Source organism: Amblyraja radiata, chromosome 18 (assembly GCF_010909765.2).
Source record: "Amblyraja radiata isolate CabotCenter1 chromosome 18, sAmbRad1.1.pri, whole genome shotgun sequence".
NCBI lineage: Eukaryota > Metazoa > Chordata > Chondrichthyes > Rajiformes > Rajidae > Amblyraja > Amblyraja radiata.
Genome location: NC_045973.1, coordinates 25,057,890 through 25,081,661, shown reverse-complemented (window position 1 = coordinate 25,081,661; position 23,772 = coordinate 25,057,890). Strand labels below are relative to the sequence as shown.

At 45.7% G+C, this 23,772-nt stretch overlaps 1 protein-coding gene across 8 annotated transcripts in view; it reads left to right on the top strand.

Moving 5' to 3' along the window:
• The window catches only part of tmcc1 (transmembrane and coiled-coil domain family 1), a 33,130-nt gene extending 11,283 nt beyond the window's left edge, over window positions 1–21,847 (top strand). For 7 of the 8 annotated variants that reach the window (XM_033036887.1, XM_033036886.1, XM_033036891.1 and 4 more), the window contains 3 exons: window positions 15,087–16,012; window positions 17,051–17,186; window positions 20,016–21,847. In XM_033036887.1, the coding sequence (XP_032892778.1) occupies window positions 15,087–16,012; window positions 17,051–17,186; window positions 20,016–20,330 (1,377 nt within the window). In that variant the 3' untranslated portion in view covers window positions 20,331–21,847. Of the gene's footprint in view, window positions 1–15,086; window positions 16,013–16,750; window positions 16,896–17,050; window positions 17,187–20,015 lie in introns of those variants that run through there. The other variant, XR_004414651.1, reaches the window with a different exon arrangement.
• The last annotated feature ends 1,925 nt before the right edge of the window (window positions 21,848–23,772 follow it).

Genomic DNA, 23,772 nt, shown 5'->3' with positions numbered 1-23,772 from the left:
AAGTCTCCACATCCTTTAATGGGGTGAGCAGAACTGCATGCAATAATCCAAATGTGACCTGACCAATGCCCTATAAAGCTGCCTCATGACACCCTGAATCTTGTACTCCAATGCCCCGACCTACGGGGGCAAGCATACCACATGCCTTCTTTACTTCTCTATCTGCAGATGCTGGTTTAAATTGAAGATAGACACAAAAAGCTGGAGTAACTTAGCGGGTCAGGCAGCATCTCTGGAGAAAAGGAATAGGTGACGTTTCGGTTTGAGACCCTTCTTCGGACTGAGAGTCGCAAAAGGGAAACGAGAGATGTAGACAGTGATATTTATTTATTTATTATTTCGAACAGAGTAAAGAATAAAAAGCAAATGTGAAACAGCATACAAAAAACAAAACAAAAATATTTATAAAGTGTCATAAACAATATCTATAAATAAATGAAATCATATGTGTCCGAAAAGGAGCAGGAAGAAGCCAAAGCTTATTAATTCCCACCCCTTATTCAATTGCTTGTAATTATCTTATACAAATTTAGCAGCTATATGTACACCATATGTACACCAGCCACTATATGTACACCAAATTATTTACATTTGAACATTAATCAAATATTTACAAAGCCATACAAAAAAGAAAAAAAGAAAAAGAAAAGAAAAAACCCGCATATACTATACAGTATCTTAGTCATATATACAACCCATCACTCTATAATCACCCTTCCCAATACAATCAGTATAACAAATATCACAATCACCTATCCTCATCCCAATATCCTTTTAAACAAGTGTTTTTGTACATCTTTTTAAACTGAATTATGCTTGTGCTAAGTTTTATCTAGCGAGATATGGAACAAATGAATGAGAGGGGGTGCAGCGAGAGAAAAAGTGTAGGCTTGCCCCGCTTGTCCAGTATCCACTGCTGGAAGTAAGATCTCCGAGTCTGAAGTTGACTGTCACAGTGCCTTCTTGATCAACCTCCCACTGTTGTCTTGTGTAGGCTTGAGCTCTGTTGTTGCCCTTCTTACACCAAGTTACAATCAATCTCTATCCTGTGTTTGTTGATCGACATTTGATTTGATTTGATTTGTTTATTTGTTCCGAACAAGTAAAGACATAAATAGGAATAAATAACAACAACAAAATCGAAATAGTCAAACAATTGGACATTCCAGGCAATATTTGCAAAGCAATAAAAAGCATAAAGCAAAATTTAAATGTCCAACACTTTTTCTTTACAAGCTCGAAAAGGAGTGAGAAGAAGAATAACTTATTTTCACACAGAGAGTGGTGAATCTCTGGAACTCCCTGCCACAGAGGGTAGTCGAGGCCAGTTCATTGGCTATATTTAAGAGGGAGTTAGATGTGGCCCTTGTGGCTAAGGGGATCAGAGGGTATGGAGAGAAGGCAGGTACGGGATACTGAGTTGGATGATCAGCCATGATCATATTGAATGGCGGTGCAGGCTCGAAGGGCCGAATGGCCTACTCCTGCACCTAATTTCTATGTTTCTATGTTAATCTCACCCCTTCTCCCTAAACCCTTCTTCCATATTTAATAATTAATTAATTAATCATAATAATACCCCAGACAATTTTTAGAGATGCATACTGACATATATATACATACAACTGATATACACATACAAGTAATATGTATGAAGTAACCAAAACACATAAATAAATAATAAATAAACATTAACCCCTGTTTGTCAACCATCCCCTTCATCCCTGTAACTTGTGAAAAAAAGTTTTTTGTATGTCATTTTGAACTGGTTCATGTTTGGACATTGCTTTAACTCCATATTCAAACTGTTCCACAATCCTACTCCACAGACCGAAATACAAAAAGTTTTTCTGGTCGTGCGGACTCTTTGTACCTTAAAATTAAATATTCTTCTTAAATTATAACCCCTCACTCGCTCATTGAATAATTTTTGTATATTTCCAGGTAAGTTTTTATTTTTGGCCCTAAACATTATCTGTGCTGTTTTAAATGCAACCAAATCTTCTAATTTTAATAATTTTGACTAAGAATAATGCATTAGTGTGACCCAGATACCTGACATTGTGAATAATACGTATTGCTCTTTTTTGCAGAATAGTTAATGAATGTAGCGAACTTTTATAGTTATTGCCCCAGACTTCTGCACAGTAATTTAAATAGGGTAAGATTAGTGAACAGTAGAGAATGCGGAGTGATTTGTGATCCAGAACCTGCTTAACTTTGTGTAATACAGAAATGCTTTTTGACAGTTTGGATTGTACATGTTTAATTTCCAGCTGATTCTATCATCCATTATAACCCCAAGAAATTTATTTTCATGAACTCGTTCAATTTCAACCCCATTTATCTTTATATTTGCTTGTGTATTTGTTCTGCAATTACCAAATAACATTATTTTGGTTTTGCTCAAGTTTAATGATATTTTGTTCCTGTCAAACCATGTTTTCAGTTTGCCCATTTCTTTTGTTATTTTGTCCAGTAGTTGTTTTAAATTCTCCCCAGAACAAAAAATATTTGTGTCGACATTGACTCGGCATCTGACATTGCCTTGACTTTAAAGTGTGTCTGTGTTATATGTTTCTCAATTTTATGGAATACATAATGTTCGGAGCAGAGGCCAAAGCATTCCATGTACTTGCATGATTTTCATTACATTAGTGTTACATTGCTGACCAGACCTTAATTATCTACTTTTCTTTCAGTTTATTTACTATGTGGTAACATAGTCATAAATGTTTTCTGTCATTGTCATCTTTATTCCTTGGCCCTCCCTTTCACTGTAATCAGCACTTTGCCTATATCCCACTTTGGTACATGGGGTGTGATTGTCTGTCATTGTATCTTAGACCTTGCTAGAATCTGCCAAGTGTTTTTTATCAATAGGGGTGATTAATGTTTATTCTGGCCTTTTCCTTGTCAAGGACTACAATAGAAGTATTCTGTCTCACAGCCTCTATCTCACTGACCACATGGCCAGCTGTTGACTTTGCTTTCAGTATATTTACTATGTGACAATAGGGCAGGAATATCTGTATCCGGTTTTCACAGCTGGTGGGGGAAGTTTTTTTTCTGTTGTGGTCTGTTTGCCATGCGAGTCTACAACACAATATCCAGGAGTGGAAGGATTCTTGTATTCTGGTGAACCTGCACAGGGAGAAGAGAGAGGAGGAGACACTGTCCAGCTAATCACAACCCGTTCTGCACAAGCCACTGCAGTCCCTCGCAGATGGTCTGTTCTGGTGTTGAACTGAGCAAGATATCACAGGTGGAAAGAATAAACAATTCTTAAAGCCTCCTTGAAAAACCACATCCCAATAGACAATAGGTGCAGGAGTAGGCCATTCGGCCCTTCTAGCCAGCACCGCCATTCAATGTGATCATGGCTGATCATCCCCAATCAGTACCCAGTTCCTGCCTTTTCCCCATATCCCCTGACTCCGCTATCTTTAAGAGGCCTATCCAGCTCTCTCTTGAAAGCATCCAGAGAACCTGCCTCCACCGCCCTCTGAGGCAGAGAATTCCACGCACTCACAACTTTCTGTGTGAAAAAGTGTTTCCTTGTCTCCGTTCTAAATGGCTTAACCCTTATTCTTAAAATGTGGCCCCTGGTTCTGGACTCCCCCCCAACATCGGGAATATGTTTCCTGCCTCCAGCGTGTCCAAATCCTTAACAGTCTTATATGTTTCAATAAGATATCCTCTCATCCTTCTAAACTCCAGAGTGTACAAGCCCAGCTGCTTCATTCTCTCAGCATATAACAGTCCCGCCATCCCGGGAATTAACCTTGTAAACCTACGCTGCACTCCCTCAATAGCAAGAATGTCCTTCCACAAATTGGGACCAAAGCTGCACACAATTCTCCAGGTGTGGTCTCACTGCCCACAGGTGGGATTTCCTGGCTTTTATGCAGGAGAATGGTGGAAGGAATGCACCAGTTCCCAAACTCTGCCTCGACAGGCTTCTCTTGCCTCACTTCTGGCAGACTCTCCGTGTCCCTGACTTTGGATCTCACAAGCTGATGTGGAAGCCAGTCACATTAATCCTTAAGAACTCCTTAAGGAGAATTTATGGAAATGTTCACCATAATCTTCTATGCACAAGGAGTGGTGAAAGGGTAATAGAATGACAAATATTACAATTTTCTGCAAAATAGGGGCAACAACCTTGTAACAACAGGCTCGTCAGTTAAACCTTCATGGGAAAGAAGCTAATACACACAATAACCACAATATTACTCATCTGATCAAGTGAGGATTAATAATCCAACAAGGATTTGTTAATGTCAAGTGATGGTTAAGTAAAATATTGTCGGTCCATATCCTCTGAACCTTTAATAGACACAAAATGCTGGAGTAACTGAACGGGTCAGGCAGCATCTTTGGAGGAAATAACGTTTTGGGTCTGAACCATTTTTTCAAACTGATTGTTATAGGGAATGCCGGGTACAAAAAAAACTGGAAGCAAAAAGGCAGGATAAATCATGGCCAGTAAAAGTGTAGAATTCAATGTTCATACCATTGGGTTGTAAGCTACCCTAGTGAAATATGAGGTGCTGTTCCTGCAGTTTGCATGTGGCCTGATTCTGGTAATGGAGGGAGATCAGAACAGAAAGGTCAGTATGGGAATAGGAAGGGGAGTTATTGTGGTTAGCAACCAGGAGATCCAGTGACCCTTGGCAGACCAAGTGTAAGTGTTCAGCAAAATAATCGTGTGTCTACACTTGGTCTCACCGATATGCAGGAGCCCTACATCGGGAAAAATCTTACCCTCCTGGACCAATCCATTTTTTCCAGAGATGCTATCTGACCCGTTGAATTTCTCCAGCATTTTGTGTCTATCTGTGGTGTTAACCAGCTTCTGTAGTTCCTTTTCATTACAATTATACTTTGAACCTTTGTTATCCATGTGCCTGTTCAAATGTCTTTAAAATGTTGTTATTCTGCCTGCCTCAATCACTTCCTCAGGCAGCTTGTTCCGTATATGTATCACCCTCTGTGTGAATAAGTTGCCCCTCAGGTTTCAATTAAATTTTGCTCTCTGACTGTAAACCTACGCTCTCTGGTTTTTGATTTCCCAACTCTGAGAAAAGCTGTTTCATTCACTCTATTCTCATGATTCTATACACCTCTATAAGCTCATTCTTCAGTCTCCTATGAACAAGGTTTCAAACTGTAAATTCCCACCCTCCACAAATGGGAGAACCTTGAACAAGGGGACATAATTGGAAGATGTTCATTTGGTGTTTTCAATTTAGTTTATTGTCACGTGTACCAAGGTACAGTGAAAAGTTTTTGTTGCGTGCTATACAATCAGCGCAAAGGCATTACATGTTTACAATTGAGCCATTTAGAGATACATGATAAGGGAATACCGAGAGGCAGGGGTGTGGAAACTAAAGCGGTAGGTCATAAATTGGAAGTAGTGATGGCAATGTAGATGTTTGGATAAGTAAGTCTCAAAGGAAGGACAGGTTATATAATATGGTGACACTGTCGGGCTGAAATGTGTTTATTTCAATGTAAGGAGAAAAGTAGGGAAAGCAGATGAACAGCCTGAATTGGTGCCTGAGGTCTTCTGTTGCCGGCCCTGATTTGTCCAGGACTTTTCTCCAGTTCTCTTCCCCCCCTTCTCCACTTCCAGTCTGAAGAAGGGTCCATACTGGACCTGACACTGATGTATAATTGCTTTAGGTTAAAGGTTTCCCTTTACCTCTGAGAATTAGCTGTACTCCCAAGGGAAGTTTGTTTGAGGGAAATAGATAAACATCACCAATCCATGTTCTCCAAGGATGCTGCCTGACCCGCTGAGTTACTCCAGCATTTATGACTATCTTTGGTATAAACCAGCTTTTGCAGTTCTTTGTTTCTTCATTATCCCTGGAAATTGAGGGTGTTGTGAACAGCAAGGAAGGTTGCCTAAGCCTACATCGTATCGATGGCCAAGAAAGCATGGCTGAGGAAGTTCGGCATGTACCCTTCAACCCTTTCCAGCTTTTACAGATGTGTTGCAGAAAGCATTTTATCGAGATGCATCACAGCATGGTTTGAGAACAGCTCCACCCAAGACCGCAAGAAATTACGATGTAGCCTGGACCATCGCGCAAACTAACCTACCTTCCATTGACTCCATCTACACATCATGCTGCCACAGCAAGGCCACCAGCATAACCAAGGACTAGTCATGTCCCGGTCACTCCCTCTTCTCCCCTCTCCTATCAGGCAAGAAGTACAGAAGTTTGAAAACATACACCTCCAGGTTCAGGGACAGCTGTTTACCAGCTGTTATCGGGCAACTGACCTGTCCACTCACCAGCTAGAGAGCGGTCCTGATCTCCCATCTACCTCATGGGAGACCTTCGAACTATCTTTAATCAAACTTTATTGGACTTTATCTTGCACTAAGCGTTATATGTTGTATCCCATATCTGTACACTGTGGATGGCTTGATTGTAATCATGGATAATCTTTTCGCTGACTGAGCTAGAGAGTTGTGAATCTTTGGAATTCTCTGCCACAGAAGGCAGTGGAGGCCAATTCTCTGGATACTTTCAAGAGAGAGTTAGATATAGGCCTTAGGGCTAATGGAATCAAGGGATATGGGGAGAAAGCAGGAACGGGGTACTGATTGTGGATGATCAGCCATGATCATATTGAGTGATGGTGCTGGCTCGAATCCTGCACCTATTTTCTTTGTTTCTAGAGCAAAGGGAGTACCACTGTGTCAGAGTAAATGAAGCAGTTGGAGGCAGATGGTCTCTTTGTATAAAACACACGGTGCTGGCGGAACTCAGCAGGTCAGACAGCATCTGTGGAGGGAAAGGAGAGGTAGTGTTTCGGGTCAGAACCCTTCTTTAGACTGGGGGGAATTGTAGGGAGGAGAAAGCTGGAAAGAGAGGTGGGATGAGACCAAGCCTGGCAAGTGATAGGTGACTGCAGATAATTTGTTTGGCAGATGGACGGAGTAAGTGATAAATACTAGAGGTGAAAAGGGTGTCAAATGAGAAGCGGAGTGAAATGTAAAGTCAGTGGGAGAGATATGGGTGAAAGGGGATGAGGGAGGGAAAAGAGAGGGTAAAAGGGAGATGAGGGACTTGGGAATGGGAGATGAGTTTACGAACAAGCGAAAGGAGCAGGGTGACTGGGGATGGGGGAATGGGTGCGCATTGGAGTGAGGGGGCAGGGAAGGGAGGGATGGGGAGGGGGCATTACTTGAAATTAGATAGTTCAATGTTCATACTTTTGGGTTGTAAGCTACACAAGCAGAATATGAGGTGCTGTTCCTCCTGTTTGCATGTGGCCTAATTCTGGCAATGGAGGTGGCCATGGACAGACAGGTTGGTATGTTTCTTTATGTTGTGTTACTAATAGCAGGGCTCTATTTTCCCGCAGTGATGATTTTATTGAGCTCACTCTCTCTGACTTACACTGCTCCATTGCTCCCTCTGCTGGTAGATCACTGAAGTACTAACTGGTGTGCCCGCTGCAACACCGTAGTCCCTCTTGCAATCATTCCACAGTGATCCCAGAGATTGGACCAATTGATGATGATTGATGCTTATAGAGCCTATGCAGGAAGCCATTATCGGTCCATAGATAGGTTAGATTAATAGACAAAAAATGTATTTCGGATTGTAACGTGAAAACACACACCAGTTATTCACTTTGATCGGAAAAATAGATTACTGGTGAGTACTGATTACCATTACTGATAAAGATTGAGAAAGTCCCAACAGTGTGGGCCAGTATATACTGGAAATTCTCAGTGTGTCGGATGGTGCCTGTTGATGGAGAAACAGAGTTAACACTTCAGGTCTGAGAGCGCTGCGTAGAACTGGGAACGAGAGAAAGTAAGTTAGTTTTTAGTTACAGAGAGGGTAGGGGAAATGGGTAGAGCAAAGTGATGCCTGTAATCCGGAGCGGGGATGGGGTGGGATCTGTGTACCTGTGTACAAACCACATCATTTTGTGTACCTTCGATCTTCCAGCATCTGCAGTTCCTTCTAGAGCAAAGTGAATATTTGTGCTCTGGTGACACCAAATGAGTAAATAGGGCCGTTTGAGACAGATTTCTCAAACTGTCAAACACGCTCATGAAGCCTTGCTATACTAGTGGAGAGAGAAGAGAGCCAAGATTATAAATTAATCACCAGTGATGAGACAGATAGGCAGAGCGCATTGCCTGAAGTTGGAGGATTTAAAGTCCACCCCAGTGCCGCACCATGCCCAGATGAGGTATTGTTTCTCCAGCCTGCAGGAAATCCACGTGGTCGCAGGGACAATGTACAGCTTCACACAGACGGAACCAGAAGTCAGGGTCAAAATTGGCTCTCCGGCGCTGATCCACATGCAATAAAGGCCAACAACACCATTTGCTGTAATTGCATCTTTCAATAGTCTGTGTACAAGGACAACCGGCAGGGGTCGGCAACCTTGTTCTGCATAGGGGCCGGGACGCATGTCTGTGAGCAGATGGCGGGCCACATCTATCAAGTGTACACATGGATCCCACATGGATCCAACCCCATCCCCGCTCCGGATTGCAGGCATCAAATCACGTGTTCACGTAGATCTGGCCCTTCGAGGACGCCACCCAGAGTACTGGCCCCTAGTTACAGGCAAAAATGGTTACGAGCGCTCACGAGCGCTCACGAACATGACGCACCCTCGAACATGACGCACCCTCGAACGATCGCCTTGGCTCTGTCCTGAAGGCAGGGGCTCAAATACTCATACTCATTCATCTCCGGCCTATTGGCAACTCTGATCCCGACAGTGTGTTTAAGAAAGAACTGCAGATGCTGGAAAAATCGAAGGGAGACAAAAATGTTGGAGAAACTCAGCGGGTGAGGCAGCATCTAAGGAGCGAAGGAATAGGCGACATTTCGGGTGGAGACCCTTCTTCAGACCGGTCTCAGAGCAAGGTCAGCCGCTTCTGAAAAAGGGTCTCAACCCGAAACGTCGCCTATTCCTTCGCTCCATAGACACTGCCTCACCCGCTGAGTTTCTCCAGCTTCTTTGTTTACCTCCGATCCCGTCAGTGAAGCCCAGACACAAGGTGCGCGGCCATGCCGGCGGCTTTACGCAGGATGCGGTACAGCCAGAGCTTGGCACTGCTCAGCATTCCGCCTTTGCGGCCGCCAGCACAGGCCTCCTTGTGCCACCGCCTCGGGCCCGGGAGGTACCGGAGATGAAGGAAGTCGGCGGGCTGGATAAATACGGGGGGGAAAAAACACCTTCTGGCCAGATGATTTTGGGGTACGGGCCGCATTCGGCCCGGGGGCTGTAGGTTGAGGACGCCTGCTCTATGTGAACAACAAAACTCTAGGCAGCACAGTGGCACAACTAATAGCTGTCTCATAGCTCCAAAGATCTGGATTAAATTCTAACCTTGGGTGCAGCCTATGCAGTTTGCATGTTCCCCCAGTGATTACATGCATTTCTTCTGGGTGCCCTGTTTCCTCCCATGTTGCAAAGCCATGTTTCCCAAGCTATATTAATTCCCCTTCCCATTCCTACACCAACATGTCTGTCCTACACCAACATGTTTCTTGCACTACCAGGGTGGATGGATAGGAAAGGTGGGATATGGGCCAAAAGCAGGCAGATGGGACTAGTGTGGATGGGGCTTCTTGGTCAGTATGGGCAAATTGAGCCAAAATACATTTTTCCGTACTCTGTGACTCTATAGCCAACCTAATGGCATAAATATTGAATTCCACAATTTCAGGTGACAAAGGGCTTGCTAATGACCATGGAGACAATTTCCACTGTCCTGCCCTCGTTAATCCTCTTGGTCAATTAATCTAATGAGATATGATTGTCCATAAACAATGCCATGGTGATTGTCCCTAATCAGTCCTTGCCTTTCCAAATGCAGATACATCCTCTCCCCTAAACTTGCTAGGTTCCCATGTAGCTCTCCACGGAAAATATAGACAAGAAGTATTCATTTCACAGTGATGTTCATTCACAGTACTCTAGATTGAAAGAAGTGCAAGTGATTCTCTGCTTCACCTGAAAATAACTGTTTGGGTCCCTGGATGATGGGAAGGGAAGAGGTGAAAGGACAAGTATTGCATGGCCTGCAGTTGCAAAGGAAAGTGCGTAAGATGTGTGGACAGAAGAGTGGACCAGAAGTGTGGAGCAGTTCGTGCGAAATGATGACGTGTGTCTGGTGCTAGAAATTGTGGAGAATGGTTTGGTGGGGTGGCCCTAGAGGAAAGGGGCTGAAAGCAGAGGCACAGAAAATGGATATGATGTGGTCATGCCTTTGTTAACAATGTACAGGGTAAGCCATTGGTTTTGAAGGAAGACATTTCAGAGTTACCCGTACAGAAAGTCTCATAAGTCTCATAAGTTGCCATAAGCTCATTTGCTATGTCGCTCTTCCAGGGAGATGCTAAATGCATTTCGTTGTCTCTGTATTGTACACTGACAATGACAATTAAAATTGAATCTGAATCTGAATCTGGGATAAGTTGATAGAAGCAGAATTAAGCCATTCGGCCCATCGGCTACTCTGCCATTCAATATTGGCTGATCTATCTTTCCCTCTTAACCTCATTCTCCTGCCTTCTCCCCATAACATCTGACCCCCTTACTAATCAAGAATCTATCTCTGCCTTAAAAATATCCATTGACTTGGCCTCCATAGTCTTCTGTGGCAATTTCACAGATTCACCAACCTCTGACTAAAGAAATTCCTCCTCATCTTTTTAAAGAAACGTCCTTTTATTCTGAGGCTATGACCTCTGGTTCTAGACTCTCCCACTAGTGGAAAAATCCTCTCCACATCTTCTCTATCCAGGCCTTTCACTATTCGGTAAGTTTCAATGAGGTCTCCTCTCATCCTTCTAAACTCCAGCGGGTAGAAGCCAGCGCCATCAAACGCTCATCACATGTTAACCCACTTTCTGGGATCATTCTCGTAAACCTCCTCTGGACCCTCTCCAGCGCCAGACATCCTTTCGCAGATATGGAGCCCATAATTGCTCACAATCGGAGCCGGAGGAACTGGGAGAGTGAAATCGAGTCACCTCTGCCTTGAATCAATTTTATTCAGTCAAAGCATCCTTGCATCTTATTCCACACCGCTTGCAACGAAGACCAATGACTTGCCGCAGCTGTATGCCATGTGTTTCCATTTGTTAGGACTTTCTTTGTTTCTCATTCTGTTTAAATATTTTGTGCTTTTGTTCAGCCTTCCAAAGTGGATGATCATCATGTGTCAACTTCTTGTCCTCATGCTTAGCCTGTCTACATGCTTTTTGCAGACTCTTCGTGTCTTCACAACTTGCTGACTTTCCAATCCTTGTATCATCAGTAAATTTGGGTACAGTGCACCAGGTCCCTTCGTTCAAATCACTAAAAAGCTGAATAAGTTTAAAATAATCCTTTGCCTTGCTGCCTGACAGCTCACCTGATGTATGTGGTAAAATTACTTAGCTTTGAGTACTGGGGTAAGCAGATACCGTGCTTCACCTACACACCATCGTGAACATTTTTTTAATCGGGTTGGGGAGAGACCCAAAATGTTGTATGGAAACCAATTACACTTTGTGATTATTAACCTGACCAAAGAGCATGGACATTTAAGGTACACGTAGTCTCATCTCAGTGAGGGCAATAACCAGAAATGGCTACTTGTACACTTATTCTCATTTACACTGTTGCAAAAACTGGGAGTGAGTAAACTTTATACACATTTAGTGTCCTCTTCAAGTGATAGCAATCAGAAATCTGTAACAGCACACACTGTGTGACAGGGATGGCCTTGCCCTAAAACTGTTCCTACTGCCCCTCTGCTTTACATATTTATGAGTAGCTGATCAGTACTAAGCCTACAAGCTACTTTTAGTTTCCAGATACATCATGGAAACATGCCCTTTGGTCCCCCAAGTCTGCACCAACCAGTGAGCGCCCGTACACTCATCTATCCTGCACTTTAGGTTAGGGACACATCACAGAAACAGATCCTTCGGCCCACTGTGTCAATGACGACCAACAATCCCCATGCACTAGCACCATCCAACACAACTAGGGACAATTTACATTTTTTATTGGAGCCAATTAACGTACAAACCTGCACGTCTTTCGAATATGGGAGGAAACTGGAGCAATAGACAATAGGTGCAGGAGTAGGCCATTCGAGCCAACACCGCCATTCACTGTGATCATGGCTGATCATCCACACTCAGTATGCCCCTCCGTTCCTGCCTTTTCCCCATATCCTCTGACTCCGCTATCTTTAAGAGCTCTATCCAACTTTCTCTTGAAAGCAGACAGAGAATTGGTCTCCACTGCCTTCTGAGACAGAGAATTCCACAGATTCACAACCCTCTGTGTGAAAAGGTTTTTCCTCATCTCCGTTCTAAATGGCTTACCCCTTATTCGTAAACTGTGGCCCCTGGTTCTGAACTCCCCCAACATCGGGAACATGTTTCCTGCCTCTAGCGTGTCCAAACCCTTAATAATTTTATATGTTTCAATAAGAAATCCTCTCATCCTTCTAAATTCCAGAGTATACAAGCCCAGTCGCTCCATTCTTTCAACATATGACAGTCCCGCCATCCTGGGAATTAATCTCATGTGCCGACGCTGCACTTCCTCAATAGCAAGAATGTCCTTCCTCAAATTAGGAGACCAAAACTGCACACAATCCTCCAGGTGTGGTCTCACTAGGGCCCTATAAAACTGTAGAAGGACCTCTTTGCTCCTATACTTAACTACTCTTGTTATGAAGGCCAACATACCATTCACTTTCTTCACTGCCTGCTGTTCCTACATGCTTACTTTCAGTGACTGATGAACAAGGATCCCCAGATCACATTGTACTTCCCCTTTTCCCAACTTGACACCATTCAGATAATAATAACAAGTCCTCACAGTTCACACTTCCACCCAGCTTTGTGTCATCTGCAAATTTGCTAATGTTACTTTTAGCATCCAGAGAAAACACACATGGTCATAGGAAGAACATACAAAATCCGTACAGACAGCACCGTATCGAAGGATCTAATCCAGGTCGCCTACGTGTAATGCAGCTACTCTGCAGCTGCTGTGGACTGCCCAATCCCTGGATCATGGATACCTGACACAGTGCTGCCTGTTTGGCACTTTAATTAATGAATAACGTGCCCTCCATAATTGGTAGGACAAAGAACCATCATTTATTTATTTGCCTCTGTACTCCACAATTTGAGATTTGTGATAGAAACAATCACATGGGGGTTAAAATGTACATCGTCAGATTTTATTAAAGGTCATTTTTATACATTTTGGTTTCACCATATAAAAATTACAGCTGTGTTTATACGTAGTCCCCCCATTTCAGGGCACCATAATGTTTGGGACACATGGCTTCACAGGTGTTTGTAATTGCTCAGGTGTGTTTAATTGCCTCCTTAATGCAGGTACAAGAGAGCTCTCAGCATCTAGTCTTTCCTCCAGTCTTTCCATCACCTTTGGAAACTTTTATTGCTGTTTATCAACATGAGGACCAAAGTTGTGCCTATGAAAGTCAAAGAAGGCATTATGAGACTGAGAAACAAGAATAAAACTGTTAGAGACATCAGCCAAACCTTAGGCTTACCAAAATCAATTGTTTGGAACATCATTAAGAAGAAAGAGAGCACTGGTGAGCTTACTAATCGCAAATGGACTGGCAGGCAAAGGAAGACCTCCACAGCTGATGACAGAAGAATTCTCTCTATAATAAAGAACAATCCCCAAACACCTGTCCGACAGATCAGAAACACTCTTCAGGAGTTAGGTGTGGATTTGTCAATGACCACTGTCCGCAGAAGACTTCATGAACAGAAATACAGAGGCTACACTGCAAGATGCAAACCACTGGTTAGCCGCAAAAATAGGATGGCCAGGTTACAGTTTGCCAAGAAGTACTTAAAAGAGCAACCACAGTTCTGGAAAAAGATCTTGTGGACAGATGAGATGAAGATTAATTTATATCAGAGTGATGGCAAGTGCAAAGTATGGAGGAGAGAAGGAACTGCCCAAGATCCAAAGCATACCACCTCATCTGTGAAATCCGGTGGTGGGGGTGTTATGGCCTGGGCATGTTATGCTGCGGAATGTACTGGCTCACTTATCTTCATTGATGATACAACTGCTGATGGTAGTAGCATAATGAATTCTGATGCGTATAGACACATCCTTTCTGCTCAAGTTCAAACAATTGGCCAGCAGTTCATTCTACAGCAAGACAATGATCCCAAACATACTGCTAAAGTAACAAAGGAGTTTTTCAAAGCAAAAAAATGGTAAATTCCTGAGTGGCCAAGTCATTCACTGGATCTGAACCCAAATGAACATGCCTTTTATATGCTGAAGAGAAAACTGAAGGGGACTAGCCCCCAAAACAAGCATAAGCTAAAGATGGTTGCAATACAGGCCTGGCAGAGAAGACACCCAGCACCTGGTGATGTCCATGAATCACAGACTTCAAGCAGTCATTACATGCAAAGGATATGCAACAAAATACTAAACAAGACTACTTTCATTTACATGACATTGCTGTGTCCCAAACATTATGGTGCCCTGAAATGGGTTGACTATGTATAAACACTGCTGTGATTTCTACATGGTGAAACCAAAATGTATAAAAATGGCCTTTAATAAAATCTGACAATGTGCAATTAAACCACATATGATTTTTTTTTCTATTACAAATCTCAAATTGTGGAGTACAGAGGCAAATAAATAAATGATGGGTCTTTGTCCCAAACATTATGGAGGGCACTGTACCTACAGTGAGGCTGAAGAACAGTAGGGTCATGGGGGAAGGGAATGTTCATGGATTGGGCAGTCCACAATGGTTGGGGAATGGGTGAAGGGGAATGTCCAAGGATTGGGCAGCACCAAGATGTGAAATGGGAATCAAATACTCTCATCCCAGCAGTAAGTTACTGGCACCTGCTGAATGTCCCAAATTAACTTGGGCTTCTTGTGGAAAAGCCAGGAGAAAGGGGGTTTGAACTGATCATTTTTAATTGCCGTGATTAAACACTGGTCTTGGTCCTGCCTTTAACAATGGATGCAAGCAGCTGATCTGTGATTGTGTGTGGCAGGTCGAGCGGCCAGATGGGATCAGCGCTGCCCCACCGGGAGTGGTGGCATCGAGCTCGGATGGAGGGCTTAGCGTGGACAGTCTGGACGGGCCACTGGAGCCACAGAGGACGAAAGCGGCCATCGCTCACCTCCAGCAGAAGGTGCTGAAACTTACGGAGCAGCTGAAGGTGGAGCAGACGGTGCGGGATGATAATGTGGCTGAGTATCTCAAGCTGGCCAGCAGTGCTGACCGGCAGCAGGGTGCCCGCATCAAGCAGGTGTTCGAGAAGAAGAACCAGAAGTCGGCCCAGACCATCCTGCAACTGCAACGCAAGTTGGAGCAGTGCCACCGCAGGCTGCGTGCGATTGAGCACAGCGGCATGCCACGGCAACCCAAGGACATGCTGCGGGACGTACATCAAGGGCTGAAGGGCGTGGGGGCCAGGGTGACAGGGTTCAGCGAGGGCGTGGTGGGCAGCGTGCGTGGCGGCCTCTCCAGCTTCTCCCAAGCTACCCACTCCGCTGCCGGAGCCGTCGTCTCCAAGCCGCGGGAGATTGCATCCCTCTTCCGCAACCGGTTCGGCAGCGCCGACAACATTCCTGCCTTGAAAGACTCGCTGGAGGAAGCCAAGGCAGAGGAGTGCCTCAAGGGTCTGGGCATCTGTGGCACCCTACAACCCAGCCCCAGGTACGGCAGTGAGGAGGAGTGCTCGAGTGCCACATCCGGATCGGCCGACAACAGCGAGGCAGGGGTACCCCTGGAATCTGCCGCCTCCAAAAACAACACACTGGAGCTCGCCTGCTCGGGCTTGGAGGGAATATTCCAGGAACTGCAGCAAGTGAAGGAGACGCAGGCCCGGTTGGAAGAATCATTTGACACTTTGAAGTCTCACTATCAGAGGGATTACACACTGATGCTACAAACTCTGCAGGAAGAGCGATACAGGTAGTTTCTGACAGTACCAGCTGCTTCACCACCTCCCAAACCTTGTGCTGAAATCTAGCAGTTTTCATGTACTCTTAATCACATTTTATTCTCTACCTATGTTGTGTTTATTTGATGTTGGTGTACGTGAGTGGTCTGTGCCCAGTGTGAGTGTGAGATGAGGCCTCTTCACTACAGGTGTTGCATGCAACATAGTGGAAGACCGCTCCCCGCTTGAAAGCTTTGCTGATGGGTAGCATCACCTCTTGACTGTAACTCGATCAAAGTCAGGATGTCAGTGTAGAAGTTCATGTAAGCAAGGCCTTGTTCACAAGTTGATACACAGTCTGGTGTTAATTGGAGAGAGGGACTGCAATAAAAATGTAAGCGGTAGAATCCCAGGTTTTTGAGTTTACAGCATTGAATGGAAGCCAAAGGAGGAATAGAAGCTGTTTCCGTACCCATGTGTCCTTGGCAGGCAGCTAGAAGATTTAGCTTTGAAGCCTTATTCAGGTATTTCCTTCCCATCCCTAGAGATCCACAGACCGAGGGAGAGACAAGACGAAACAAGACCATTGATAGTGAAGGGGATGGACAGAGAGAGCAAGTGCCCTTTCTCATCAGTCCAGAGCTTCTTGGCCTCGGCCCAGGCTCTCCAGTCCGTTGCCTCTTCAACCCATTCAAGGTTCTCGCTCATTTCCTTGACACAGCTCTGCTTCCCTGAACATTTAATGAGTGTAATGCTCCATTTATATCCAGGAGGATAATTCTTTGAAAGTTGGCATGGCTTGATGCAGATGTGCATGTCTGGTGAGGGAGCGGGGAGAAGATAGGATTGGACGTTTGGGCTGGTGCTCACAATGAGGAAGCGATAGGTGCCTCCATGACCTTTTCCGGAGACCAGGTAGGAAATGCCTTGCCTGGTCAGGAGGGTGGGTGTATAGAGCACCGAGAGTCACTTCTCGTGCATCCTGCCAGTCCAACCGAACCTCAACTCAAATAGAGGTCTGTCCTGGCTGTGTCAGTAAGTCGACTGACATACACTACTGTCTGTAACAGGTGTGAGCGGCTTGAAGATCAGCTCAATGACCTGACAGAGCTTCACCAGCATGAGATCCTCAACCTAAAGCAAGAGCTGGTGAGCATGGAGGAGAAGATTGCCTACCAGTCTTATGAGCGGGCTCAGGACATTCAGGTCAGTGTTTATTGAGCCAACGCGATCCTCATTCTTTGTCACTTGAACCAGATGGCTCAGGTCCTGAGAGCTTGACATTTCTATCAGCGAATGCTGAAATTCTGATATAAAGCTGCGGCCTGATGGCTTTGTTCCATTTCTCTCCCTCCTCAGCCATCACCACCTTCCCCCTTCTCAATTTGCCCCCATGTTCATTTCTCATCTTCCTTCACCAAACCCCACCCTCACCTGTCTCCTCATTGCTGCCTTTCCCCTTTGCCTCCTTCACGCACCTCCGCCACTTCTGTTGCTACCCAGCCTCATCTCTCCTTGCCCCTTCCTCTAGCTCCTCAGATTGCCTCTTACCCTAACTGTTTTGTAAAAAGGAAAATCTTAACAATGGCATGTCTGGCCTCTTCACAGATGCAACTGTGGTATTTATCTACACAGATCTTATATGTCTGCATTAGCCCCATATCCCTCTACATGTTTATTGTCCAAGTAGCTATCTGACGTTCTAAAAGAGGTAATTTTGGAGTTTGGGGTTCTGAAAGAAGTAACTTTAGAGATTTGGAAGATATTATTAGTGATCTTTCAAGAATCATTGAGAGTCAGGTGTGGTCCCAGAGGACTGAAAAATTGCTGATGAAGAAGGGAGCAAGGCAAAAGAGGGCAATTATAGGCCAGTTGGCCTGACTTCAGTTGTTGGTAAGATTTTAGAGTCCATTATTAAGGATGAGGTTTGCGAGTGCTTAGAAGCACATGACAAAATAGACTGAAGTCAGCATGGTTTTGTGAAGGGGGGAACTTGCCTGACAAATCTTTAGACTTTAGGGATACAGCATGGAAACAGGACCTTCGGCTCATGCCAACCAGCAATCATCCTGTACACACTAGCACCATCCTACAAACAAGGGACAATTTACTATTTTACTGAAGCCAATTCACCTACAAACCTGTACGTCTTTGGAGTGTGGGAGGAAACCAGAGCACTCGGAGAAAACCCACGCGATCACGGGAAAAACGTACAAACTCCGTACAGACATCACTTGTAGTCAGGATCAAACCGAGATCTCTGGTGCTGTAAGGCAGCAACTATACCGCAGCGCCGCTGTGCCACTGTTGGAATTCTTTGAGGAAATAAATAGCAGGCTAGACAAAGGAGAGTTAGTGGACGTGTAGAAGCTGGTATATACTGAAGATAGACACAAAGTGCTGGAGTAACTCAGCAGGTCAGGTGGCATCTCTGGAGCAAAACGATGGGTGACCTTTCGGGTTGGGACCTTTCTTCAGACTGAAAGTAGTGGGAAGGGAACGGGAGGTAAGAAAAGGCCAGGACCGGCAACAGATGATCAAGGATGGGTGAAGCCCATAATGGCCCATTGTTGGCTGGGTTAGGGACACAAGGATGCAAACAGTGGAACTAGTACGACGACTACGATAGGGGAGAGGGAATGCAGGGGTTACTTGAAATTAGAGAAATCATTGTTCATACCGCTGGGTTGTAAGCAGCCCAAGCAAAATATGAGGTGCTGTTCCTCCTCCTGTCCTGGGCCTCACTTTGACAATGGAGGAGGCCCAGGACAGAAGGGCCAGTATGGGACTGTGAAGGGGAGTTAAGGTGTTTGGCAACCGGAAGATCTCGTAGGCAAGGCGCACTGAGCGAAATGATCGCCCAGTCTGCGCTTGGTCTCACCGATATATAGGAGTCCACATAGGAGGACAACGGATACAGGAGATTAAGTTGGAGGAGGTGCAAGTAAACCTCTGCCTCACCTGGATGGACTCAGGGATCCTGGATGGAGTTGAGGGAGGGGGAACTGGTGTTGCATCTCCTCCGGTTGCAGGGGAAAGTTTCTGCAAAGGGGGTGGCTTGGATGGAAAGGGATAGGTGAACCAGGGAGTAGTGAAGGGAACTTCCTGGTTCACTTATCCCATTCCATCCAAGCCACCCCCTCTCCAGAAACTTTCCCCTGCAACCGTAGGAGATGCAACCAGTGGTGGGATCCCGTTGGAGGATGCTGTGTTATATGCAACAATGGATCGGGTTAAAATTAGGACTAGGGGGACAGTCAATGTTTATTTAATGATAAGAAATTGGGTAGTGTTGATGTTCAAAAGAATCAAGGTGTGCTTGTGCAGACAGAAAGCCAACATGCAGGGTCGGGAAGCAATTAAGAGGGCAAGTGTGATATTATTTGAGTAAGGCACCTGCCACCATTGTACTAAGTTCCATCCTTCTTCCCATTTCCGTCGCTTCCTTCCCCAGTTCTTTTCTCATTCTCCACTTGTATCCACTCATCATCTACCTCTCTCTACTCCGGGACTCCCATTTGTCAAACCCCACCCGTTCCTTTCCACCCATTATTCTTTCCCGGTTCTATATTTTACTCCCTGCCTTCCTTTCCTACCAGATTCCACCATGTACACACTTTTGTAATCTCCACTTATCACCTCCAGCCTTGGTTACTTTGGACTCGATGGGCTGAATGGCCTGTTTCCACACTCTATCTCTAAAGTAAACTTGGCCACCCTTGTCTTCCCCTCCCCTCTGACCTTCCTTGCCCTCCCACCCCCCTCTGTCAGCCCACTACGTCCCACCCTTGGTCACCCATGATCCCCTTCCCCACCCGCTGCACATGCCCCCTCTCCCGCCCTCTGGTCATCCTCCTACCACATCCTCAGCTCACCCTCCCCCTCACCACAACGGCCGCCCTTACCCACACCGCCTAGCCTCCAATGACCCAGCCCCCAATGCCCTAGCTCCCCCACTCCTCTCACAATGCCCTGCTGCCCCCTGCAGTGTGGAATGGAGCTGCTGTGTACCATTTCTGCATCTCTCCCCAACAGGAGGCTCTGGAGTCCTGTCAGACTCGCATCTCCAAGATGGAACTGCAGCAGCAGCAGCAGCAGCTGGTGCAGCGGGAGGGGCTGGAGAATGGCACAGCGCGGACCTTGCTGGGCAAGCTCATCAACGTGCTGCTGGCAGTCATCGCTGTGCTCCTGGTCTTCATCTCAACCTTGACCAACTGCTTAGTGCCGCTGATGAAGACACGGAGCAGGACGTTCTGCACTTTGTTTCTGCTGATCCTGCTGGTGGTGTCATGGAGGAACTGGATGGTGGTCTCTTGGTTCACTGGTCAATTTGTTTGGTCTCCCACTTGATACTGAGATGTGAACTCGGGTCCACCATAAAGCGTTGAATTTTTCACCTGTGCCCATGGACACAGAGAGGATTTGTTTACATTTGAAAGAGACTCCTCTCGCTGACTACACTTGGCAATGGTGTTTGAAGGTTCACTTGAATCTAACTGGTTGGTGATTTGTGTAATACTGTATGTGAGACCTATCAGCCGACAGAGCAGAAATAGACCAGAAGCTTGATATATGCCGTTGCTAACCTGCTCACTCTCCAAATCTCTCGTGGAGGAGAAAAACAACAACATTGCCTGAATTTTAGTGCACATTGGAGAAATATTTTTTATTTAATTTGACTAGGTCCAGTTATGCAGTATTGAACAGTATCTTACTGAAGTAAGGCACATTCAACCTCCCGATAAATCACCAGAACGAGGTGTATTCAGAGAATGTCCAGGGCCATGTTTGAGCCTAATACATTGGGCCAGGCCCGCTCCTGCGTGGGCTGGTGCCATGTCCTGGCTGTGGACTGGTTGAGGGGACTGCTGGTATCCTCTTGGCCTTGAAGCTCACACACTCCGCCCAACCCCCCTCCCACCCACTTGGACTAACATACTTGAAGAGTGTAATGCTCAACCGTTTTAGTGCTTCCATTCTGCTTCTACAATAGACATGTTGTCAGCAATTAATTTTTATTTAATTTAAATAGTACGCGCAGAGTCTTTTAAATGAAATGATGTACAGTGATGGAGATCACATCCCTGAACCTACTCCATCCAATCTCAACCCACCCACAACTGGGCTCGGCCCATCAAGGACACCCTAGGTTCCTGTGCCGATCACCCCAATCTTCTGGCGATGTGAAGCAGTCCGATGTATTCACAGCAGTATCGACGGTCACTGAGTGTGGTGAAGTAGTCTTTGCCCAGTCACGGCTGCCTTCGGACCTGGGATGTCAGAGTTGCCCAGTTACATTCGTTGGTTACAGGCCTCTGCACGGAGCCTGTTAGCGAAGCAGTCTGTGGGCTACCCACTCCCACAAGGAACTTTTCGTCAGGAAGGTGCATGGTGACCTGTTTGCAATTGTTTCGACGCTGTTGAATAGGACCCCGGGACCAGATGGCCCAAGCTTGCCAGAAAATGTCAGTGTTTTAAAGCACAAAGGCGGCTGCAGGGAAGCCTGCATTAGTCCAGCTTCAAATCATGCTTCAGCACTGGGGATCAAGGCTGCTTAGAATGAGTTGGTTTAGTCAATATAAAATGGAAAGCTGTATTCCTTGACTTAGCCAGTGAATTACCACTGTGGAGGTGCTTCATTAGGTTTAGTGGTGGGTCAAAGTGGTGGGTCAAAGCAGTGTGTGCAAGGGGCTGGGTGAGTTCCCAGTGACACTCCAGCAGTTAACACCAAAGATACTAGAGGAGCAAGTATCTTTGGTTAACACCGTAGTTTGGTTTGCAGCTGCAGTCTGATACATTGTATCTTGTTTGCTGGGTAGTTACTGTACTGTACATTAAATAAAGACCTTGCCTACATCATTCCTTCATTAAATGTCATTGTGAGTGGTCGATTGGGGCAAGGATCAACCTGCTCCCTCAGTTTCCATCCTCACGCTGATGATTCTCAAGGTACATTTCCATGTTGCACTGGATCCAGGGTGGTTGTTACGGAGAGATGTAGACCAAGAGAAAGTGAGAGAAACAGATAGATTGAGATAACGACAGATAGAGAGATGAGGAAAGGGAGGAGACAGAGACAGCAGGTGACCCCTGAGACCATTCCCCTTCAAAACAGGTATACCCTTTGGATGGTGTTGGGGAGCAGTAGGAGGTAGGGCTGTGGCACTGATGCTAGATCTGAGGCACAGTTGGGAAAGGGTAATGTTAGGCCGAGCCATAGTGGTAGGAAACTCGTTAGTTCGGGGGCAGACAGGAGATTCTGTGGCAGCAATTGAGACTCTCGAATAATACGTTGCTTTCCTGACGCCAGGGTTCAGGATGTCTCAGCGGCTTTGGAACCGTCTCAAGGGGGAGGCTGAGCAACCAGGTTGTTGTGCATGTTGACACAAATGACATAGGAAAAGGGATCAGGTCCTGCAAAGTGAGTACAGGGAGTTAGGCATTTGTTAAAAAGCAGGACCTCCAGGTTAATGATCTCTGGATTACTCCTGATGCCACATGCTAGTGAGGATAGGTATATGGGACTAGGGGAGAATACGTGTTCGGCACGGACTAGAAGGGTCGAGATGGCCTGTTTCCGTGCTGTAATTGTTATATGGTTATATGGTTATAGGAACATGAAGATGGATAACAATAAGTGGCTGAGGAGTAGGTGCAGGGGGCAGGAAGTCAGATTTTTGGACCCTTGGGATCTCTTCTGGTGCAAGGTGACATGTACAAGAGGGATGGGTTGCACTTGAACTAGTGGGGAATCATTATCCTGGCAGTCCGGTTATGATGGTGCTGCAACCTACACCACTCAACTTTAGCAAGTTCTTATCCAATACCATCACAGTGGCCCTGTCCCAATTTAGAATATCAACTTGTGGGCCTGCCCTCTTTCTCTCAGTCTGTGTCTCTGTCCCATGGTCTCTCACTTCCCCCACTCCCCATGCCCCCAATCTCTCTTTCCCTCTTATGGTCTCCCCCCTCCCTCTTGGTCCCTCTTAACACCCCCCTCTCAGTCTCCCAACCCCCCCGTCTCTCCCTCCCCCCCCCCCCCCTCTACCACCTCCATCTCTCTTCCCCCCCCCCCCCCCCGGACTCCCACCCCCCCCTTTCGGTCTCTCCCCGCCCCCCTACCTCGGTGTCTCCCCTGGTCTCTCCCCTGGTCTCTCCCCATCCCCCCATCTGTCTTTGTACTAATTTCCCATATTGTATCACGTTAACTGTGAATCTTGAACTCTCTGAAGCCCTTCTTTTTTTCTCTCATAGTATCCCACTGATTCCATTCTCCCTCCTGCTCACTCTATCCTCTCTCTTATCATCTTTCCTCATTACATTCCTCATTATAAATGACCTAGATGTAGATGGGTTGGCGAGTACATTTGTTGACAACACGAAAATTGAAGGAGTTGCAGACAGCGAGGAAGGCTGTCAGAAGATACAGCAGGACATAGATCAGCTGCATAAATGGGTGGAGAAATGGCAAGTGTGAGGTGTTGAACTTTGGGAGGTTGAATGTAAGGAGAGAGTATACAGTTAATGGTAGCAGCATTGATGTGCAGAAGGATCTTGTAGTCGAAGTTCATAACTCACTGAAGGTGGCAGCAAAAGTCTTAGGGTGGTAAAGAAGGCATAAGGTATGCTTGCAGTCATTGCTAGGTGCTAGAGGGAGTACAGCTTCCTGACGGGCCGCACGCACTCACACACACACATATACATACACACACATGCACACACACACATACACACACACAGATACACACACACACACATACACTCACACAGACACACACATACACTCACACAT